Here is a 23,594-nt window from a genome sequence, read left to right as displayed (position 1 = left end):
GGCACCTCGATGCCCTAGTATGAAGCGCTGTAGCACCTCCCTCCCGGTCTGTGTACGGGCGGATAGGGTCCTCCACGTTTTATTACTCTCTCTGCTGGGTATCTGTATTGCTTATACAGAAACAATTGTAGAATGTAACTCGAGGCAGACGAGCAGTTTTCAATCTCTTAACTCCTACACTGCGCTCAGCATCACATATACGTTGGCGTTATACTATAATGCAGAGCTAGCCACTAAAAGTACAACGACAGGAAAAGTATCAAATAGTGAAAGTTTACTTAACGGGTACAGTATAGTAGGAAGAATCTACAATTAAATTTTTTGATGATGTTGGTGAATACAGGTTGCGCTTGTTGCAACAAACATGGCTCCAACCAGAGTCGAACTGAGGTTGGATGACATATACAGTTAAGCCATAGCTCGCTGCTTCAACTCTATGCCATTCCTCAATCGTAGTCGCTGGCGAATGGTTGTGGGGCATTCCCTAGGCAACCCACCAACATATGTTTTCAGTGGGCGGGAGTTCTGGAGATCGTGCCTGCCAGGACGAGGGTGTAACACCCTATGTACCGAGGCAGGTCAGAACAGCACAGGTTGAACGATATTGCAATGGAGCACCCGGAGGTAGGGCACAACCAACGGCCTTAGCATTTCAGAAATGTGATGTTTGTTGTAAAAATTGCCAACTACTCTAACTAGAGTTGATGGTGTTGTACACCCAGTGGCACCACAAAGCATCACACTAAATGCTGGACCGTGTGATGGTGACGGATGCAGTCTCGCCACACTCTCTCTCCTCGTTGTCTCCAAACACAGGTACGACCACTACAATACTGTGTGCAGAACCAGGACTCGTCTGAAAAGACGACGCTGTGCCATTCCTGTGCGCAGGGTCGCTGCTGGGTGCACCACAGCCTCTAGCTGCTTCCGCATGACTCTAATGATACCTCCCGAGGAGATCACGAATGTAAAATTAGAGAGATTCGAGCAGTCGTTCTTCCCGCGATTCATACACGACCGGAACAGGAAAGGGAGGTAATGACAGTGGCACCTAAAGTGCCCTCCGCCACACACCGTTGGGTGGCTTGCGGATTATAAATGTAGAATGTAGATGTAGATGTAGCTCCAGTAGTGGTCGCCTTGCTGGCAGTCCGTGGTGCTCCAGACATCGTGGTTCTGCCTGTGGTGCTCGTGTTGCTGGAAGTGAGACGTTTCCCTGACATAGTGTACGAGACGTGGTTGTACGATCCTGCTCGGTCTAATGAACAATACGTCTGTCTTGGGAGTCAGCCGCGTGCGGTCTTTGAGATCCTCCAAGGCGTCGAGTGTAGCCCTCCTGAATCTGTCGATTCCATATTCCCGTCACAGTCGCTGAATCTCGACCAACTCTAGAACAAACCGCAGCCCCCGCAGGCCACTATCCTTCCGCTGTAGAATTTAGACGGGTTTTGGTAGAATTCCCTTCTCCTTACACGATGAATACCAAAATCTTCTCACAAACAGCAAAAATCCAAATGTTGTTTCTGAATGAGAAACCCGCTGCGTAATCTTTCATCATATGTAGAATGTAGATGACATCGTTCCTAGACTTTTTGCAGTTGCACTGAAGTGCTAATCGTTTACATATCCAAGCACGTACTAAACTTGGGTCGGTTTTACCTTTGATGGATGGTGCGTTACGGCGTTGCACTTTTAGTGGTCAGCAGTATAAATTAACTTAACTGCTGTATCTTGAGAACATGATCTGTTCAGATCACAGAACAGATAATCTTCTTCCCTGCTTAGATTAAAAAATATAAGCACTTTCCATGATGTAGCTGATTTAAAAGGCAGTGAAACAAAATCTTAAAATGCAATCTGCCTTACGGTCTCCTTTGCTAAATTCTAAATTCTCCTGTACTTGATCATCCACCAGAGTGCAATCCGTCTTCCGTCCTAGATTATATCTGTTATATGACCGAGTGCTCTCCCATTGATAGAATGTAACTTTCTTCATAATCGGGCACTTGAAACCGCCACTAATCACTAATATGGGCGAGTTACTGAGCGGAGGGAAAGTTAGTGACTTTCGAAGATCAGATAAGACCTGACGCACGATCAGCGGTTGCTATTGGATAAATAATGAATCATTACCGTCATCTGGAGAGATCCCAAGTATGGGCTGATTTTGCTGGTGCTCGTGGCCAGCCACTGCCCCCTATGATGGATAGGATTAATGGTTTTCTACTGCATAAATTTTGGTCCGTAAATGAACACAGCTTCCTATGTCGAGAAATTGAATCACATACGTACCTTTCATTCCCCCAGACTAATCGACATTGCTGCTGTTAGTTTGGAAGAGCAGCACTCTGTCACAAAAACCTCCAGCGAATAAACAGAACTGTACCAACCTACATGTCATTGACAGCCATGGCAACGACTACGGAGAGTTCCCGCTGTTCTGCTGAAACCAGTCCCAAAGGACTTGACAAACTCGTACCTGTAATAACGTTGTCACAGTAAGATGATGCGAAGATAGGCAGTCGTCCAAGGAAGCGCCATTGAGGAAGCACTGTAAGAACATTATAGCTGAGAGTATTATATTATGTAAACACTGGAAAAAACACCAGTGAACTCTTTCTCTCTGTCGAAAGGTATCTGCATTACTTCTTCCGCAATGGTCCACTCATCGACGGCACAGATATTTTCTGGACCTAAACTCAAAGCGAAGAAGCAGTTGTTTCGAATGTAAAATCCAGACTAGACGCCGATTAGCCACCAAGATTTTTCAATCACAGCTGGTGAATGAAACATTGCGATATCTATTGGAAGATGTGCAGTCCTTCCCTGACTGTCAATGTCATGAATCATTCGGTCCATTCCGACAGTCGTTTCCTCTAAGTTCTGTGACATACGTGCAAACACCTGTATGTTCACAGTGTCAAAAACTATTTAATTAGATTTCTTACAGATGACTGAAGTACTGGATGTGATCCCAGAACACGAAGAAAATGTAATGTATCTTTCTGGAATAATCCAACATTAGAAAAAGTTCTAAAAACGATTCGATGTAGATGTGTTTATGTAACTACGGAACCTAAGAGATACCTTTTCTTAAAAATGCTTGTTTTGTAGAATTCTGTTGTGATACCTGGAGCATCGCTAAATTCCTTGTGTTTCTGCATTACCGGACGCCTCCAAAACCTAGTTTTTCATCTATTTTTTTCTGAAACTATGTCGTACATTGTAAGAGAAGTCAGATGTAACTAGCAATGTCTCTTCCAAGAAATCTTCTTACCAGCTGAGCTATCCGAAAACGACTCAGGCCCTGCTTTAATACCTTCAAATTCTCCAGTACCTATCTACTACTTTCCAAACTGCACTATTATTATTATTATTATTATTATTATTATTATCGTATGCATCAATAACAGTAATACACATTTAGCAAAACAAAGAAATATATATAAAAATGAACATGTGAAATTATATACAGTACACAAGTTTTAAAACGGCTCAGACTATACTCGGATGTTGATGGACTCGATCCAGCGGAGTGTCTCATGGGATGCTTGATGGAGCTTCTCAATGCCACCAGGGAAGCGTCTGATTGGACAATCATTCACAATGTGGCTCATTGTTTGGGTGTCACCACAGTCACACACACTGTCACTTGAAAAGCCCCACTTGTGCATCTTGTATTTGCACCTACCCTCTTCAGTTCGATATCTGTTTAACTGCACCCACACCTGCCTTGGTTGGTGGAAGCCTGGAACTGGAACTGTTGGACTGTCTACAAGTTCGTGGTTTCGGGTTCTTGTAGTTTTCGACTCACGTTTCCACTCTGCGTTCTGGTCGAATCATGTTGATAGCATTAGCACTTCCATTTTATATGCTGGTCTTCTAGATTTGAAGCGTTTCCTGGGCAGTGATAGCAAATCGTCAGGAAGAAGGATCGAGTTCTTTCCAGAAACTTGCTGACAGAGGTTGTAAAGAGCAGCCATTCGACGGAGGTCTGGTGGCCAGATGTTTGAAATCACTGGTAGCCAGCAAGTAGGTGTAGACCGGGCTGTAGCTCTAATTACTCTTATAACTGAGTTCAGTTGGACGTCTACTTTCGCTACGTGGGCGCTTCAGAGCCAAACTGGTGCACAGTATTCTGCTGCAGAGTATACCAGTGCAAGGGATGCTCCTCGGAGGATTGATGTGGTTGCTCGCCATGTTCTGCCTGCAAGCTTTCTCACAAGGTCCACTCGTGTTTGAATCTTCTTGGCCATGTTGGATAGGTGTTTTTTGTATGTTAAAGTTCTGTCCAGAGTGAATCCCAGGTATTTTGGGCTTTCGTTGTATCTGACTGTGCCAAGAGGACCGAACTGTCGACTGATCTTTGCTGATGAAAGGCGATTAGAGAGGTGGAACAGGCTTACCTCGGTTTTAGAAACATTTGGTCTTAGTCACCATGTCTCAAAATACTCATGAAGTTTAGGTGTTCTTCACATTCAGAAAAGTCTTCACTTTGATATGAAATTGCAAGGTCATCTGCATATTGAAATTTTCGGCAGGTCAAATTCGGCAGGTCAGCTGTGTAGAGCTTGAATAACATTGGAGCAAGAACAGAGCCCTGAGGTAAACCATCATTGAGTACATGCCAAACTGCATTTAAGCTGCTTGGCAAGCACTTCTGGAAGAAAGAATATCGGCACACTGCTTTAATCTGCCAAGAAGTTTCAAAACAGTGCACACTTTGCTGCAGAGCGAAAGATTAATTCTGGAAACAATCGCCTAGGTTATGTTTAAGTCATTCCTCAGTGATATCCTTTCTTCCAGCAGTACTAATCTTGGCAGGTATGTTAGAGAGCTTCTCTAAAGTTCGTAAACTCAGAGACAGTTACTGGCAGAATAGAAGCTGCCAGTCGTTCCTGGATAGATCAATGGATAAGGGTGTTTACCTATGAAAGACAAGGTTCCCAGTTCGTGTTGCGCTTCGGCACACAGTTCTAATCTACCAAGAAGTTTCAAAACGGTGCACATTCCGTTGCAGAGTCAAGGATTCTCTCTGTAATTGTATCCTCTGTGAACGTTAGAGTACTGATTTAGATGTGAGTTAATGTGGTTAAAAATATCTCTTGAGAAAGAGACTGTGCTCTGATCATTTCGCATATACTTCACTGCGTTGCGCTTCGGATATTTGTAGTATTTACTTTTACTTATGGGCGATGAGCATTCACAAAGTAATGCAAGACACTGGTTTTCTGAAAGCAGTTCGGTTATGTTCAGGATTCCAATCCAGCGTATTATTCCCCACTGTTTTAGGTACAAAACCCTATTTTTCTACATAGTCTCCGTTTAGTGCACCAGCCTTACGCCACCTTGCTGAGAGGGCCTGTACGTCGGCATGGCGCCACTCTACTGGGCGAATGCCGGAGTCAACGTATTGCTGCATTAATCACCTCACCATCATCCGCGTTCTGCTTCCCGAGGAGTGCATCCTTCATTGGGCCAAACAGATGGAAGTCGGAAAGTGCGAGATTCGGGCTGTAGGGTGGATGAAGAAGAACAGTCCAGTGAAATTTTGTGAACTCTTCTCGGGAGTGCAGAGTTGTGTGAAACCTTGCGTTGTCATGGAGAAGGAGACGTTTGTTTGCATTTTTGTGGCGAACACGCTGAAGTCGTTTCTTCAGTTTTCTCAGGTTAGTACTATACTCTTTAGACTTGATCGTTGGAGCATGAAGGTGGTCATCAAACACAATAACACCTTTAGAATCCTGGAAGACCGCCCCACAATTTTGGGGCTTTGAGCTTTTCCTTCGGAGGACAGGTTTGTGGCGTCACCCCATGGATGGCCGTTTTGTATCCGACTGAAAGTGAAGAACCCAGGTTTCATCGCCTGTGATGATGCTCGGCAAACAATTGTCACGATCAGTCTCGTAATGAGCAAGAAATTCCGCACACATGGTCCTTCGTTGCTCTTTAAGATCGTCTGTTAGGTGAGGAGAAACCCGGCGAGCACACGACTTTGAGTACCCCAACTGGTGGACGAGTGCTTCAGCACTACCAACAGAGACGACCAGTTGAGCAGCGAGGTGTTTGACTTTCAACCGTCGACCACTTCGAATGAGAGTGTCCGCACGTTTCAACATTGCACGAAACACAACAGTGTGCGGCCGGCCGGCATGCGGGAGATCGGACAGGTTTGCGCGTCCTTGTTGCGATGACGACAGACGCCTCGCCCGACGACTCAACGTGCTTTTGTCCTCTGCTATGTCTCCGTATACATTCTGCAGGCGTCTATAAATATCTGCGATGCTCTGATTTTCCGCCAAAAGAACTCAATGACAGCTCTCTGCTAGGAGACATCTCCGTTACAGACACCATTTTGAAGGCTGCATATACGCCGCCACCTATCGGAATTTCATGAAACTACAGGGGCTGAAGCGGGGATATTCCACGATGTTCTACATTTTTTCATCCGAAAGTGGCCGAAAAAAGGAGTGTTGCATTACTTACTGCACGCCCCTCGTACATACTTTTGTACAGTGCTACTTACATCACGTGAGTAATCTTCGGGTTGTACACGAAACTTTCTGTTTCAGGTCAGACAGAGAGCCCGTTCTTTGACACCAGGAGCAGAGTCACGTTTGCGAGACACCACCGAAGAGATCCTCAGGGACATCAGGGATTCTGAGGAGAGAGAAAGGCGGAAAGGTAAGAACGCATCGAGGGCTTTGTTTTGCACTCTAACAGAAGGGTTTTTAGCAGTTTGTTTTCTGCAGCTCATAAATATTTGAAAACCAGTATTCTCATTTCAGAGCCGCCAACAGCTACGAAATCGGGTATCATAAAATTATTTACAGTGGCCTGTAATTCCGGTGTTTTTACTTTGGCGTAAATTAAAATGAAAACCATCATGTGCCAATTTCTCCAGGTTTACCTGCAGTCAGTACCATTAGTACTAGTACTATAAACATTATTGACAGCAAAAAACACTGTACACATTCACACAGGATGGATTTCATTCCAATACACTCCACAGAAAGAAAATTATCATACCTTTAGATGATGAAATGATCGAACTCGATAGGTCGTAAAGAATTATTTCATCACAAGCTCTCTGCAGTTCTGCAATGACTCTCTTAAATATTTGGATCAATTTCGAAAAGTGTCACAGAAGAAAACTATTTACCTTCTTGACAAATATCAGCCCCATTTCTTCCGTTTACCACTTTGAACTTCGACTATCTGTCAGTAACGTCATTATAAAATCATCAGTATGTTCCTAGGTCACGCATTCCTAAACTGTTACAATATTAATATTCTATATTAGTGTCGATACTCAGTAAGTGACAAATGCGTGGACATTAATGGTAGAGCGGATTCCATTATCCGTGTAATTCCGAAAACCCTATAGAAAAATTCTACGTCTTGTTCCTTGTTCCTGTGTTCTGGATAGGTTTTGTTTTACTCAAATTTATGATTGTCCATTATTTTTGTAGAAAATTCTGAAGTTGATTGGTACTTTTTTTTGTCACTGAAGTTCGTAATTGTTCACACATACCTTATGAGGAACAACTCTGCTCTGGCCTTTATCTGTAGTAAGAAAGATGTATTTCTCTTTTTGCGCCAACTCATACCTGAAAATAAAAACGCTTCCCTGAAGGGTTAAAATTCTTGTAGTTGTTTTTTAGTAAAGAACACAACTGGCAATGTCACTAGCTTTGTGAGAACGTTCGGTAACAGTGCTGTCGCTAACATCGAGATGGAAGAAGCACAGAAAAATAAAATAATAAAATTGTCAGGTTGCTCAATGGGTAAAACACTGGACTCGTGTCACGTCTTCGTCGTCCTCTCCTGATTTACTTTTTCCGTGTGTGAATGCCAGAACGATTCTTTCAAAGACACCTTTGCCCACGTAATTTTCTGTTTCTGTCTGGCTGCTGTACTGCCCATACCTGTGTTGACCTGAGCATCCAGTACGACACTGAAAGGCGATATTATTACCTTCGGTAAAAAATTGTTTCACCTTGCCACAAGTCCTGTAGAATATCGTTGACTGGCCTGTGTATTGTTGCAGCCCTTTCAATTCACTTTTATGCAAGTTTGTAGTAGTACTTCACACATCGACTTCGCTCAACAGACGGAGGTGTTGGCCTGTTTACTTCTAGAAGACTCCGTAAATCGTTAGTCCATTTTATTTCTACAATGGAAACCTAACGAACTCATAATACAAGCATAAACACGAATAACAGAACAAAATTACAGCAAGTACACATGAAGACTTGCTGAATTTGCTGTATCACCGGGACAGCCCCAGTGGCAGTCATGAAAGGAGCAATTTATTTGACATGGGTACGCTTCAAGATAGTGTAGTGCATAGAACCAGAGTCTAAGGAGGCTTGTAAGCCACATAAGTACTGGCGAAATTTCATTTCCAAGTACAGTTTTGTTTACTTTGTTCGGAAAGAGATTTTGTATGTTGTCGTAGCCTATGGAGCTCTGATTAAGGAAGACGTATCACGACGTCCCTTAGCTACATCTCTGACTCAACCACTTGTTCGAAATTATCACCGTCGTGAATAAAGAGCAGCGCACTACTTTAAAGGACAAAGCGGCAGGTTCCAACATTTCCAGTTTTTTTTTTCTTCTTTTTTTTGTCTGTGACTGCCTAGACGCATCAGTGCACACTAGCTTACCTTGTGCAAGTATGATCGTATCTGTTTAGTTATTGCTCTGTACATTCGATTCATCCTGTGTTTAACTAATCCTTGGTATCCCTCTACACCGCTCACCGTTACCAAATTGACTGTTACAGGATGGCTCAGCGTGTGTCCTATCAAGTGTTCACTTCTTTTAGTCAAGTTCTACTAAGACGCTCTTTCCTCCCTAATTCGATTCAGTGCTTGTTCATTTCTTACTGGCTCTGTCCATATAATCTTTAGCATTCTTCTGCAGCGCCATATTTTAAAATATACTATTCTCCTCTCGAAGGAGCTATTTACCGTCAACATTTCTCTTCCACGTGAGGTTATACTCCAAGCAAACACTTTCGGAAAAGATATCCTAAAACTAAAATTTATGTTAGAAGGTTATATACAGTTCTCTTTCTCAAGAAAGCCTGTCTTGCTATTGCCAGTCTACATTTTGTATCACCTCTACTTGGGCCATTCTCGTTCATTTTACTGCCCAAATAGCAAAACCCATTTACTACTTCTAGTCATTTCCAAAGCTAATTTTCTTAGCATGTGATTCGACACGTTCCATTATTCTTGTTTTTACGTCTTCGGTCTGAACTTTAATTCACCTTTCCTGACCTCTCCTTAGCTTATTTTGCCTCTTGCTCATGATTCCGATTGAAAAACACGAGACACAGTCTCCAACTCTACCTCACTCCCTCCTCAACCGCCACCTTCCTTTCATGCCATGGACAATTATAACTGCACTCACGAATTTGTAAGTGTTGTACATAGCTCTTCGCTGCGTGTATTTTATCGCGAGTAGTATCATAATTTAGAACTGACTTTTCCATTCAAAATGGTCAAAAACGTATTCTAAATCTACAAATGACAGAAGTGTGGGTTTGCCTTTATTAAACCAATCTCCTAAGATGAATTGTGGGCGTTGTACTGTCTTGCGTGTTCCTACCGCTTTTCCGACATCCAAACTAATGTTCTCCTAAAATTTCGACTGGAGTAACATCAAACGATATCGCTGGGCATAGGACAAGTAAACTCTTTCGTACCCGGTTACCAGGATAAAAAGCATAGTTGCTGACTCTGGAAAAACGCTGGAGGCCAATTATGTTGAAATTTTTTGCGGTTTAGTAGTGGAACATGTTCAAACAAAAGAGGGAGCTCATCTTTAAGAAATCGTAACTATCGCTGCTTGAGTTAGATGATGGTCGAAAAACTGAGACTAGAGAGGAAATCACGAACGATCCCACTGCCTGTCATCGTGAAACTGTCTGACATCCAGAGTGGAGGTAAATCCTCCTCCAGCAGTCCGTCTTGTGATGATTAATTACACCTTTGTGGAAACGTGACCCGTGCAAAAATAGCTTATTTACTAAAAAGGCAGCGTCATTTTCGTCATAAAATGGTTCATGCAGGACAAAACTATGACCATTGAGTTGCAGGTGACGCGGTAACTACCGATGGTTGTGCAGTGTCCAGGTACGAGATCCCATGATGATGTTGGTCTTCCGTGCAAGGGCACGTGCATCAGTATCGGTATTGTTTTGAACAAGGATGAACAAAATCCCTTGATAGCGACCACACGTCACTGAATGATTTCCTGCAAGCCGTTTCTTTACAAGTAATCCAAGCCATGCAGACGTTGTGCGACACCCTTTAGCGTATTGCCTGTAGCGAGCATGTTATATATGTTACTCCTCTGAAGTGGAGAGCATTTTGTCAGGCTGCATCATAGGACTATGTACTTTCCACGCACATGTCGCTGGATTATATTGCGAGGGCGTGTGTTGTGACCTGATGTATGGAGTGTACTTTACGATACCAGTACATACAGACCAATAGTCACGTGTGATTCCTATAAGGGACACTTATTTTAAAGAATAACGACGAGTAATGGACCAGCACCGCAGGTCACTTAAGTACACGCTGCCTAGTGCCTCGTCGCTGTGGGGACGTGTGTTTGCAACGCATGCAGCACTTGTTCCTGGTCTGTATTTGCAACACCTGCAGTAATCTTGTTGGCATTATTCAGATTGTGATCGGTTAAGGGTTCTACTACCATTCACATTGAATTACTAGTGACATTAACGATTTATGTTCCCCTCCAGCTCCTGGTAAGACGTTGGTTTGATACATGTTGGAATTTTATTGAAAAGTACGTGTTGCATTAAATGATTTTGAATGGGGTGACTGTATCAGGGAGACTGCCCAGCTGACTCACTGCATTAGGAAATGCGCATGGACTTAAACAACGGTATCGTTTGATTCAAACATCAGTGATTAGAGAAAGTCATTCGCAAAAATTCAGACACCTATGAAAAGAACTGGGTTGCGGAGAATTTTGGAACGCTCTTGTAAAGTATTCCTTATCTTAGAAGGAGACCGCTTATAAAACAATTGTCCGACTCACTTTTGAGTGTTTTCCCTCTTTTTTTATACCTTATCAAACAGAAATGACACAAAATATGGGGAAGAATAAGAAAGAGCATTATTTATTGAGAGCAATATTGTCGTACATACGAGTATGTTCAACAAATGTTATTCGGACACGGTAAAACAAAGGTACCGTTTTCTAAGGATTACGTGTGAGATCCAACCTTCCGAGAGAAATGAAAGAACGTATTACTACTGCTTTCTATACGTATGTCCCACGTAAGTAACAACACTGCAAAATTAGAGGAACTGAAGCTTACTCAGAGGTGCGCAGATAGTCGTGGTTTCCTTGCCTCACCCGAGAGCGGAATGGGTGGACTAGCTATACTAATTCATTCTTTACACTCCATATACACCGTACAGTTGCTTGTGGAATATGCCCTTGAATGCGAATGTAAATTACAAGGAAACGGGAAGTTGAAAAACAAATAGGTTATTCAGACCATTCATTGGGTGGAATAGCATATAGTGTCATACATGTCACTGATAAATAGGCATGTGAGCTGAATATAGTGCCCAATGGGATGACAACTTAGGAAAATTGGGAAAGAAACAGCAATGTATTGGTGCATCCATTTTTGCTCGGTGCGAACACGTTCAAAATCAAGTAGTTGCGCTGCTGAGACGTGCTTAAGAATGAAAGCTGTAAGACGCAGCAAGAGCAAAGGAACGACGATTAGCCCTGGGTGCCCATTCAGCATTTGGCTTCAGACAAGTGGCTGCGATCCCCGTTGCGTGCGTGGATGCCAAATGACCAGCCGGTCACGCTTTCTGAGCGCTCTTCGGATGTTTCATGGCATTCTTTTCTAGCGGAACAGAGACGCACAGCCGCAGACACCACCTGCACGACTTTTGGCAGTGGTTAACAGGTCAACCAGTCGATCTCATCCACACCGAGTGTCTCTTCATTGTCGCACTGCGTCTTCCGCCTTCTTGCCACTGACGTTCTGTCTGCGCCCAGAAATGTATCCTAAAATGTATCACAATAGCTATAGCTACTTACCTCTGTCTTGACTTATTATGACTTAAGTCCGCTCCTTAAATTCGCCGCCCACTCACTCTCTCGCTCTCCTGTTGTTCTCAGTACGTTCACGTTTTTCTTTACCTTAATTCTGCTTTATGTTCATTACCGTGCGTTTCTTCCTACTTTTATACTAGATGGGTATCTACAGAACAGAACGCATGGGTGTGACTTATAGTCACCATTACGTCAGATCTTGTCCTGATCGTCCGTAAGTCAGTCACGCATGTGGTAAATGGTTCCGAGCAGATAGAACTGAGACGATCCATTCCGGAGATCACAAAAGCACTGGTCTTGTCGCGACCGACTGTGTAACGGTCACACCTTTACTTCCTCCAGGTCCTGAGTCGCGCACAGATATCTCAGGGGGAAGGCACTTGCCCACGAAAGGGAAAAGTCCCAGGTTAGAGTCCCTATTCGGCTCACAGTTTTAATCTGCCAGGAAGTTTCAGACGAGCGCAATCTCTGCTGGAGAATGAAAATTCATTCCCCGAGGCCGTGGCTAAGCCATGTCCCCACAGTATCCTTTCTTCGAGGAGTGCTAGTCCACAGGGGTACATGGGAGAACTTCTGTGAAGTTTAAAAGGAAGTAGATACAGTACTTTCTGCTGATTGACAAAAGGCGTGGGTGTAAAATAATGTTGTGGAGTGGTCTGGAGCTCGTTGAACAGAGGAGTCGATAGAAGTCAAGAATAGGGTGGAGCTGGTTTTTCGACGTGAATTTATTAAGCTTGCAAGAACGCGAAAGAGCGTTTCGGTGCGCGGGCCTCAAATTCTGACTGAGGCATCTTCGGTTTCCTGGGGGAGTGCTGCTAGTTTGTGAGGGTGCCCGAGCTCGGCAGGTACAGAATGCGCATCCAGTAACCAGCTGAATGCAAGCCAGTAAATTACTTTTGTTTACGTGGAAATTTCAGTGTGGTGCTTTTGTGTGCGACCCGTTTTCCTGTTTCCTTTGCAGCGTTGCCCTATTTTGTTTTTGGAGGAGATTGTCTACGGAGGTGCTAGACACCTACTGGACGTGACGTAGTGACTGTTCGCGGTGTTCATTTCGCAGTCTACTGGTCGAATCTGGGAGAGTGTTCAAGGAAATTTTATTACTTCTAGGCATTTGTTAATAGTACAGAAGTGCTGACGATTTTAATCCTGTCTGGCGAATCAAACCAAGGTTGTGATCCTTTGTTTAGATCGATTTTATAGCTGAGCGCTAATACATTTAACTTGGACGACCATCATAAGGCCGGCTGTAATTCAGGGATTTCTACAATTCGTCTCCGAAGAGAGTTGAGCTACCACATTACGAATTTTCGTTTGCCATGCGTAAACTGTAATTTCTTTGCAAAACTAGTACATTTTTTGACGTGCTTAGCTGTCTGATAGTGACATTTTTTGTGGTTGTTTTCGACAAACGGAGAAGAAACACCTGTTTTGTCAAACAAACAAAGCCTCTTAGTGCTGCTAATAGGAGACATCCTTGTGGGATATTTTTACCGACTCGAAATGCAACCGGTGTTGAGAACATAGGGCTCTGTTCTGTGTTACGTAAATGTCAGTTCCCGTCAGGCTGCAACACCACGTCACTCGCCTTCACGAACTGCATGAGATATACGATGTCCAGTTCTGAGAATGTGATGGAACAATCTTCTAGAGCAAAGAACGCCATTACAAATACGTCGTCTGCGATCCACACAGTTTACTTTCAACGGGCTCATAACATGTATCACGTACATTCGCCCATAATGAACAGATTTCAAAAGAGTCAATTATTCACGCTAGCTCTAGTGTGTTCTGAGAAATAATTTGATCGGTAGAGTTAGAGCTTATATAGGTAGAGACTGCATGCAGGGATTAATACCTTCTGCTGGGTAGACTTCTCGTGCTTCTTCTCACTCAACAGCCTCGGTCTGTGTATTTTCTCTAACGACGACAAATACTTTAATATAGTTCACCTTCCATAGCAAAAAAATTCATCAAAATTCTAAATTCATTTTAGTACGACATTTCCAATGCCGCCTCCAAACCAAATTTCTAAGACATCGACCTTACAAGGGAACAGTCTTTTTTTTAAAGGTTCAGTACGACTGTACAAGGTCACAATCTTCTGCGTATCATGGAGGTACGTCTGTTGTTGTCCTTTACCCTGTGTTTCTCCTTAATCCACTAGAAAATTGATTTACTTTCTGTGTTTTAGACGTGCGTCGTGCTGTGAGTTTAAAATTTAAAAATAGGAAACAAATAAACTAGGTGACACTTGTTTCCCTAAAGCAGAATATGTAATTTCGCTTTCGTATTCGCTTACACAATGCAGTAACAGAAGCTGTCTCGCGTATGTCGTGACGAAAGAAAATTTGTGCCACAGCAGGACTCGAACCCGGATCTCTTACTCACGAGCACTCACGTTGAGTATTTCCATCTCTTCTGTTCTCACATTATCTTTGGATTCTAATTTGTTTGCCATTTTACTGTAATTAGTATAAACGAATTTAAATTTACGTCTTAAAATTACACAAATTAAAATTTGAAAGGTAAAAAACTATTAAGCTATTTGAGACTGCCTGCAAGACCGTCCGACAATTATCGCGTACATTTCCCTACTTTTCTTCCGAGGAAACAAATCGACGTTCTCCATTCCGAATAGTATCATCAGTCGAATGGCAAAGATGGTCAGCTATTTCTTACCCTACCACAGGAATACGTATGAACTGAATCAGACTCAGTGATACACACTGAAGTGCCAAAGGAACTGGTACAGGCATGCACATTCAAATACAGAGATACGTAAACAGACAATACGGTGCTGCAGTCGGCAATGCCTATATAAGACAAAAAGTATTTGGAGCTTTTGTTAGATCAGTTATTGCTGCTACAATGGCAGGTTATCAAGATTTAAGTGAGTTTGCACACGATGTTATAGCCAGTGCACGACCGATGGGACACAGCATCTACGAGGTAGCGATGAAGAGGGGATTTTTCCGTACGATCATTTCACAAGTATACCGCGAATATCAGGAATCCGGTAAAACGTCAAATTTCCGATATCGCTGCGCCCGGAAAAGGATCCTGCAAGAACGGGACCAACGAGTACTGAAGTGAATCGTTCAACGTGACAGAAGCGCAATCCTTCCGCAAATTGCTGCAGATTTCAGTGCTGGGCCATCAACAAGTGTCAGCGTGCGAGCCATTCAACGAAACATTATCGATATGGGCTTTCGGAGCCGAAGGCCCACTCGTGTAGCTGGCCGCTGGTGGCTGAGCGGTTCTAGGCGCTTCAGTCTGGAACCGCTCGACCGCTACGGTCGCAGGTTCGGATCCTGCCTCGGGCATGGATGTGTGTGATGTCTTTATGTTAGTTAGGTTTAAGTAGTTCTAAGTTCTAGGGGACTGATGACCTCAGATGTTAAGTCCCATAGTGCTCAGAGCCATTTGAACCATTTGAACCCACTCGTGTACTCTTGATGAATGTACGACACAAAGCTTTCCGCCTCACCTGGGGCCGTCAACGCCGACATTGGGCTGTTCATGACTGGAAACATGTTTCCTGGTCGGACGGGTCGAGTTTCAAATTTTAGCGAGCGGATGGACGTGTACCGCTATGGAGAGAACCTCATGAATACATGGACACTGCATGTCAGCAATGGTATTCAAGCTGGTGGAGGCTATGTAATGGTGTAGGGGTGTGCAGCTGGAGTGATATGGGACCCCCGTATGTCTAGATACAACACTAACAGGCGACATGTACTTAAGCATTCTGCCCGATCACCTGCACCCATTCATGTCCATTTTGCATTCCGGCGGACTTGGGCAATCCCAGCAGGACGATGCGACACCTGACACGTCCAAAATTGCTACAGAGTGACTCCAGGAACACTCTTCTGAGTTTAAACACTTCCTCTGGCCACCAAACTCCCCAGACATGAACATTATTGAGCATATCTGGGATGCCTTGCAACGTGCTGTTCAGAAGAGATCTCCACCCCCTCGTGCTCTTACGGACTTATGGACAGCTGTGCAGGATTGATGGTGTCAGTTCCCTCCAGCACTACTTCAGACATTAGTCAAGTCCATACCAACCCGAGTTGCGGCAATTCTACGTGTTCGCGGGAGCCCTCCACGGTATTAGGCAGGTGTACCAGTTTTCTTCGGGACTTCAGTGTATATCGACTGAATCAGATTCACTGATATAAAATAACTGAAGTGGACTCAACAAACTGCAGTGTAATGAATATTTCGTGAGTTTGGAATCTGAGCATGACCCGGATTCTGATCTCTCTTTCTGACAAGGGGACCTCCCCATCGCACCCCCCTCAGATTTAGTTATAAGTTGGCATAGTGGATAGGCCTTGAAAAACTGAACACATATCAATCGAGAAAACAGGAAGAAGTTGCCTGGAACTGTGAAAGAAGTAAGCAAAATATACCAACTGAGTAGTCCATGCGCAAGACAGGCAACATCAAGGACAATGTGAGCTCAGGAGCGCCGTGGTCTCATGCTTAGCGTGAGCAGCTGCAGACGCAGAGGTCCTTGGTTCAAGTCTTCCCTCGAGTGAAAAGTTTAATTTTTTATTTTTAGACAATTATTATCTGTCCGTCTTTCGGGAGTGATTATCACATCCACAAGAGAACCTAAATCGGGCAAGGCACATGAATCTTTTTACCCATTCGCCAAGTGTACAAGTTAGGTGGGTCGACAACATATCCCTGTCATGTGACGCACATGCCGTCACCAGTGTCGTATAGAATGTATCGGACGTGTTTTCCTGTGGAGGAATCGGTTGACCTATGCCCTTGCGATCAAATGTTTTCGGTTCCCATTGGAACGGCACGTCCTTTCGTCTACTAATCCCACGGTTTTGCGGTGCGATCGCAAAACACAGACACTAAACTTATTACAGTGAACGAACGGATCATAACTTTGCGAAAATGAATAAAGCAAACTTTTCACGCGTGGGAAGATTTGAACCAAGTACCTCTTGGTCCGCAGCTGCTCACGCTAACCACAGGACCACGGCGCTCCTGAGCTTACATTTTCCTGGATGTTGACTAACTTGCGCATGGACTACTCAGTTGGTATATTTTGCTTATTTTTTTCACAGTTCCACGCAACTTCTTCCTGTTTTCTCGATTGATATGTGTTCAGTTTTTCAAGGCCTATCCACTGTGCCAACTTATAACTAAATCTGAGGGGGGGTGCGATGGGGGGGGTTCCCATGTCAGTAACATCGTGTCGGTATATTTCTTTAGTTTCGCCCTTATTGATTCCAGCTGTGTCATGATAATCAGTGTAATGCAGCAAGGAGGTGTCCGCTGAGGCACGCAGGGTGAGCGAGTTGGCGACGGGTGTGCACTTGCGTGGCGCGGTGTGGCGCGTGCGTGTTGCGTGCGTGTTGCGTGCGGTGCGACGCCCGTGTCCCGGGACGTCGGCGAATCAGGCGAGCAGGTGCTAACTTTAGCGGCGTCGCTGGCAAGGCCGCGCGCCGCGGGCCGCTCTGACGTGCCAAACACACACGGCGGCCCGCGTCACCACTCCGACCCAGCAGGCGTTCCGTCTTCACAGTCGGGACTGAATACCGCTGCTCCTCGAGGTGCGGCCTCTCAGTGTACAAAGTAGTATGTCCAAGTCAAAGTCAGCTGCAGCTTGTACAGAAAGCACTCTGTTGTCCTAACAGTCGAAGGTCATATACAGGGCGTTACAAAAAGGTACGGCCAAACTTTCAGGAAACATTCCTCACACACAAATAAAGAAAAGATGTTATGTGGACATGTGTCCGGAAACGCTTACTTTCCATGTTAGAGCTCATTTTATTACTTCTCTTCAAATCAGCACGTACCAGCGTGACTTCAAACACTTTGTTACAGGAATTGTTCAAAATGTCCTCCGTTAGCGAGGATACATGCATCCACCCTCCGTCGCATGGAATCCCTGATGCGCTGATGGAGCCCTGGAGAATGGCGTATTGTATCACAGCCGTCCACAATACGAGCACGAAGAGTCTCTACATTTGGTACCGGGTTTGCGTAGACAAGAGTGTTCAAATGGCCCCATAAATGAAAGTCAAGAGGGTTGAGGTCAGGAGAGCGTGGAGGCCATGGAATTGATCCGCCTCTACCAATTCATCGGTCACCGAATCTGTTGTTGAGAAGCGTACGAACACTTCCACTGAAATGTGCAGGAGCTCCATCGTGCATTAATCACATGTTATGTCGTGTTTGTAAAGGCACATGTTCTAGCAGCACAGGTAGAGTATCCCGTATGAAATCATGATGACGTGCTCCATTGAGCGTAGGTGGAAGAACACGGGGCCCAATCAAGACATAACCAACACTGCCAGCCCAAACGTTCACAGAACATCTGTGTTGATGACGTGATTGCACAATTGCGTGCGGATTCTCGTCAGCCCACACATGTTGATTCTGAAAACTTACAATTTGATCATGTTGGAATGAAGCCTCATCCGTAAAGAGAACATTTGCATTGAAATGAGGATTGACACATCGTTGGATGAACCATTCGCAGAAGTGTACCCGTGGAGGCCAATCAGCTGCTAATAGTCCCAGCACACGCTGTACATGGTACGGAAACAACTGGTTCTCTTGTAGCACTCTCCATACAGTGACGTGATCAACGTTACCTTGTACAGCAGCAACTTCTCTGACGCTGACATTAGGGTTATCGTCAACTGCACGAAGAATCGTCTCGCCCATTGCAGGTGTCCTCATCGTTCTAGGTCTTCCCCAGTCGCGAGTCATAGGCTAGAATGTTCCGTGCTCCCTAAGACGCCGATCAATTGCTTCGAACGTCTTCCTGTCGGGACACCTTCGTTCTGTAAATCTGTCTCGATACAAAACGTACCGTGCCACGGCTATTGCCCCGTGCTAATCCATACATCAAATGGGCAATTGCCAACTCCGCATTTGTAAACATTGCACTGACTGCAAAACCACGTTCGTGATGAACAGTAACCTGTTGATGCTACGTACTGATTTGCTTGATGCTAGTACTGCAGAGCAATGAGTCGCATGTCAACACAAGCACCGAAGTCAACATTACCTTCCTTCAATTGGGCCAATTGGCGGTGAACCGAGGAAGTACAGTACATACTGACGAAACTAAAATGAGCTGTAACATGGAAATTAAGCGTTTCCGGACACATGTCCACATAACATCTTTTCTTTACTTGTGTGTGAGGAATGTTTCCTGAAAGTTTGACCGTACCTTTTTGTAACAGACTGTATGATGATGATGACGTTTGGTTTGTTGGGAGCTCAACTGCGCGGTTATCAGCGCCCACACAATTTCCCAACCTTTGCTCACTCCAAGCTGGCCACTATCATAAATGATGAGGACAACACAAACACCCAGTCATCTCGAGGCAGGTGAAAATCCCTGACTCCGCCGGGAATCGAACCCGGGACCTAGTGCTGGGGAAGCGAGAACGCAACCGCGAGGCCACGACCTGCGGACTCGAAGGTCATGGAAGCGGGAGACCAGAAGCTAGTGACACAAAATTGTTGCCTATCCCTGGCGTTATTCAATCTCTACACTGAGCAAGCGGGAAAGGGATCCTAGGAGAATTGTGGAAAGGTAACTGAAGTACACGAAGAAGAAACACAAAAAAGTGAAATTTGCCGACTTCATCGTAATTCTGTTAGGAACAGCAAATGACTTGGAAGAGTAGTTGACCTCAATGGACAGTGTCTTCCAATGGTAATGATAAGTGGTGTTTCTGGTTCAAAATGGCTGTGAGCACTATGGAACTTAACTTCTGAGGCCATCAGTCCCCTAGAACTACTTAAACCTAACTAACCTAAGGACATCACACACATCCATTCCCGAGGCAGGATTCGAACCTGCGACCGTAGCAGTCGTGCGGCTCCAGACTGTAGCGCTTAGAACCGCTCGGCCACTCCGGCCGGTGGTGTTTCTGAGAGTCTCAATATCGTAGTTGTTAATCCGTTTATCCTCATAATCAATGACAGAACTGAAGAATTTTGCGACTGATGTGGATACAGTCATGTCAAGATCTGTAAAGCTGTCACGAGAAATGACTTGTCGAGCACAGTGAACTAACATCAGGACAGGCAGAGGGGATGGTGAAGCAACTGGAGGAAGCTTCCTCCAGAATAAGAGTTGTAAAGAAAGCACCGCACCTTCAGGTCACGAGTGTCCTACCGGGACCATCCGACCGCCGTGTCATCCTCAGTGGAGGATGCGAATAGGAGGGGCGTCGGGTCAACACACCGCTCTCCCGGTCGTAAGATGGTATACTTGACCGAAGCCATTACTATTCGGCCGAGTAGCTCCACAATTGGCATCACGAGGCTGAGTGCACCCCTAAAAATGGCAACAGCGCATGGCGGGATGGACGGTCACCCATCCAAGTGCCGACCACGCCCGACAGCGCTTAACTTTGATGCTGTCACGGGAACTGGTGTAACCACTGCGAAAGGCCGGTGCCCCAGAATGAGAGTTGTGGTGAAATATTTATCCTGCGGCTTTCGTTTCTATTTCCATCTGCATCGACACTACGAGAGGCTGTCATAAAAAGTAAAAGCCGTTAAGTACCGTGGGTGATAAAGACAATCTGACATTTCTAGAATAGGACGATAAGATCTGGGGTTTATAGCTGGTCTGGGGTGGACCTGAGTTGGGGCTCCACCCCCTCTCCATCTGGGTCAAATTAACAGGCAGGATGAGTCCCGTTCCCAATTCCACCCTATCATCAACTGTTGATGCGAGTGCTGTAAATCAAATGGTAATATCCACTTTCCCACGAGAAGGCTGACGTACGGTATGTTTTCGTTGCGCCGTCAGCTACAATCTGTGGCAATGGTTCGCCAGAACGTCATATATTCCATAGATCAAGTGAATCTGGTCGTGCTTCAGAATGTTTGGGTTATTCCGCAAATGCACTGACGAGCCTTCTATTGGCATAGTATATAACTGTTCGTGTGTGTGTTATAGACACAGACAATCTAAAGGAGCTTAGGCTGACGTACGGTATGTTTTCGTTGCGCCGTCAGCTACAATCTGTGGCAATGGTTCGCCAGAACGTCATATATTCCATAGATCAAGTGAATCTGGTCGTGCTTCAGAATGTTTGGGTTATTCCGCAAATGCACTGACGAGCCTTCTATTGCCGTAGTATATAACTGTTCGTGTGTGTGTTATAGATACAGACAATCTAAAGGAGCTTATACTGTTCGAAGTTTGTTTGGTTGGTCACTTACTCTTCTCTCCATTTTTTAACATACTGTGACAGAGATGTACCCGCGAGTGAACTCCTGCGATTTGTGTTGGCAGCAGGCCCATAGCACAGGGTTCCTAGCTAACGTACCACCACTATCACCGCCCCCAGTACCTACATAGCCCGGCCTCTAGAGGAATCCCACCGAGGTTCCTGTATTGTTTGTAAATGATGAGTACCAAGGGATGAATCGTTAAGTGATTTTCAGTCACCTTCAAACTATTACGGGAGAGACAGAACAGGAGAATAATTTTGACAGGCTGGGGATGTAAGTATGCGCGAGTTCAAATGTATTGCTACTAATTCCACAGTGTAGATGTTACATTCAGTGAGAAGGAAGTGTTACACACAAACATTTTTGTCGATAAATGGAGACCCAACCTTCTCATCATCTTTGGAGCCGTCGTATATCGGGCTGAAGGCTACGCAGTCGTGAAGAACAGAATAGACCCTAGTACTATGAATATCAGCGTCTGTGTGATCCTTGATGCCACAAAAGAAATACATTCGTATTACAGGACGAGGAATATTCCGAGCGGGATTCTCCATTTGTGGGGTAGGCGGGCAAGTTATCGCAAAAGAGTTCCCGGTGGGTGTCTTTTAGTCCAGCCGTTGCAGTCCTGTTTCCATACGAATCGTAAATTGATGGATGTTGGGGTTCTGGGAAATTGTCGTGTAAAAGGAACGTCCTGGCGTATAATAAATCTTCAGCTAGTAAATAAGTAAGAGTTGTTGGCGGCGTATGTTTATAGGCGGAATGCCTGTTTCAACAAGCAGGTTTGTTAACAGGACTCGTACGGAAAGCTTCATTTTCAAGGCGGACTCCGCTGTGGTGGTCAGTGTCCAGTAGCCCTAAAACGAAGGTGCTGCTGTCCGCTAAAGGACGCATCCATAGTCAAATATGGTTAAAATCAGATACTGTTAAAATTTTACTAGCTCCCCAACAACTATTTCTGAGGAAACGTAGGAAGTTTAATTTCCTCATACAAGTTGTCACCAGCTGCTTAGTGTGTGGCACCCTTGTCAGTTTTTGGTCGAACAACAGGCCTAAAAACCGAAAGCTTTGTATCACTTATAGCCGTTGGTTACCAAGATATAAATCAGGACGTAGGTAGCGGACTGAATTCTGCAGCAGACTTTCTATGCATAAAACTGTACCCATGATTTTGGGTTCGTACCTCTGTCGTCGGAACGGCCGGTTGAAGATAACCTTCTACTGAGCATAATGACATGGTGGTGTAGTGCAGACAGGAGTCGTCGACATACAAGGATAACGGTATGTCTGGTCCCGCGACGGCGTCAATACCCTTTCTGAGACCTATGAGACGGCAGTGCTCAAGACTAAACTCCATCGAATAGTGTTTTCCTGAACAGGTTGCTTAGAAAGGACTGTACCAAGCCCAACGCCAATTCCTATGGGATAAGATTTTTTTTTCCAATAAAGGTTGTCACGTTGCCTCGGAGCGCGCCTAGGATGTGACGTCGCCATGGTGTGTCATGAGTCTTCTTTAAGTCGAATAAATCATCTACCAGGTGTCATCGAAGCAACATTCGTAAAAAGTGGTCGATTGTGGACCTTCAAAATCACAGCAACAAAGTTTCTGATTGACCGTCCCATCCAGGAGTTCGCAGAGGCTCGCTTTTCAAGCAATCGATCTGCAACTATTTAAACTGAGATTCCTTTCTTTTTGTTTTCTTTGTTACCAGTTTTCACAATTGGTACAATGATACTTGCTGTCCATCGAGTGGGAAAATGTCCCTCTTGTGAAACCTTGTTAAGTATCAAAATTCAAATGGCTCTAAGCACTATGGGACTTAACATCTGAGGTCATCAGTCCCCTAGACTTAGAACTACTTAAACCTAACTAAACTAAGGACATCATACACATCCATGCCCGAGGCAGGATTCGAACCTGCGACCTTAGCAGCCGTGTGGTTCTGGACTGAAGCGCCTAGAGCCGCTCGGCCTCCGCGGCCGGCTGTTAAGTATCAGCAGAGTACTTTGTTTACTATAGTAACTGAGGTGCTGAAGTATTTAATTGTGTATGATATCTAGTACTGATACACAATTGTGTATGATATCTAGTACTGCGAACTATCAGCTTAATAAGTCACAGCTGCAAAATACTAACACGAATTCTTTACAGACGAATGGAAAAACTAGTAGAAGCCAAACTCGGGGAAGATCAGTTTGGATTCCGTAGAAACACTGGAACACGTGAGGCAATACTG

The 23,594-nt window shown here is 44.6% G+C and overlaps 1 protein-coding gene across 1 annotated transcript in view; it reads left to right on the top strand.

Moving 5' to 3' along the window:
* Positions 1 to 23,594, top strand: part of LOC124795572 (myosin light chain kinase, smooth muscle-like) — a 1,044,560-nt gene that overhangs the window by 44,779 nt on the left and 976,187 nt on the right. The window contains exon 3 of the mRNA XM_047259644.1: positions 6,573 to 6,684. Within this exon, the coding sequence (XP_047115600.1) occupies positions 6,573 to 6,684 (112 nt within the window). The remainder of the gene's footprint in view (positions 1 to 6,572; positions 6,685 to 23,594) is intronic.

This window comes from Schistocerca piceifrons, chromosome 4 (genome assembly GCF_021461385.2).
Source record: "Schistocerca piceifrons isolate TAMUIC-IGC-003096 chromosome 4, iqSchPice1.1, whole genome shotgun sequence".
Classification (NCBI taxonomy): domain Eukaryota; kingdom Metazoa; phylum Arthropoda; class Insecta; order Orthoptera; family Acrididae; genus Schistocerca; species Schistocerca piceifrons.
Note: the sequence above shows the minus strand (reverse complement) of the source record. Positions and strands in the feature narration are given on the sequence as shown.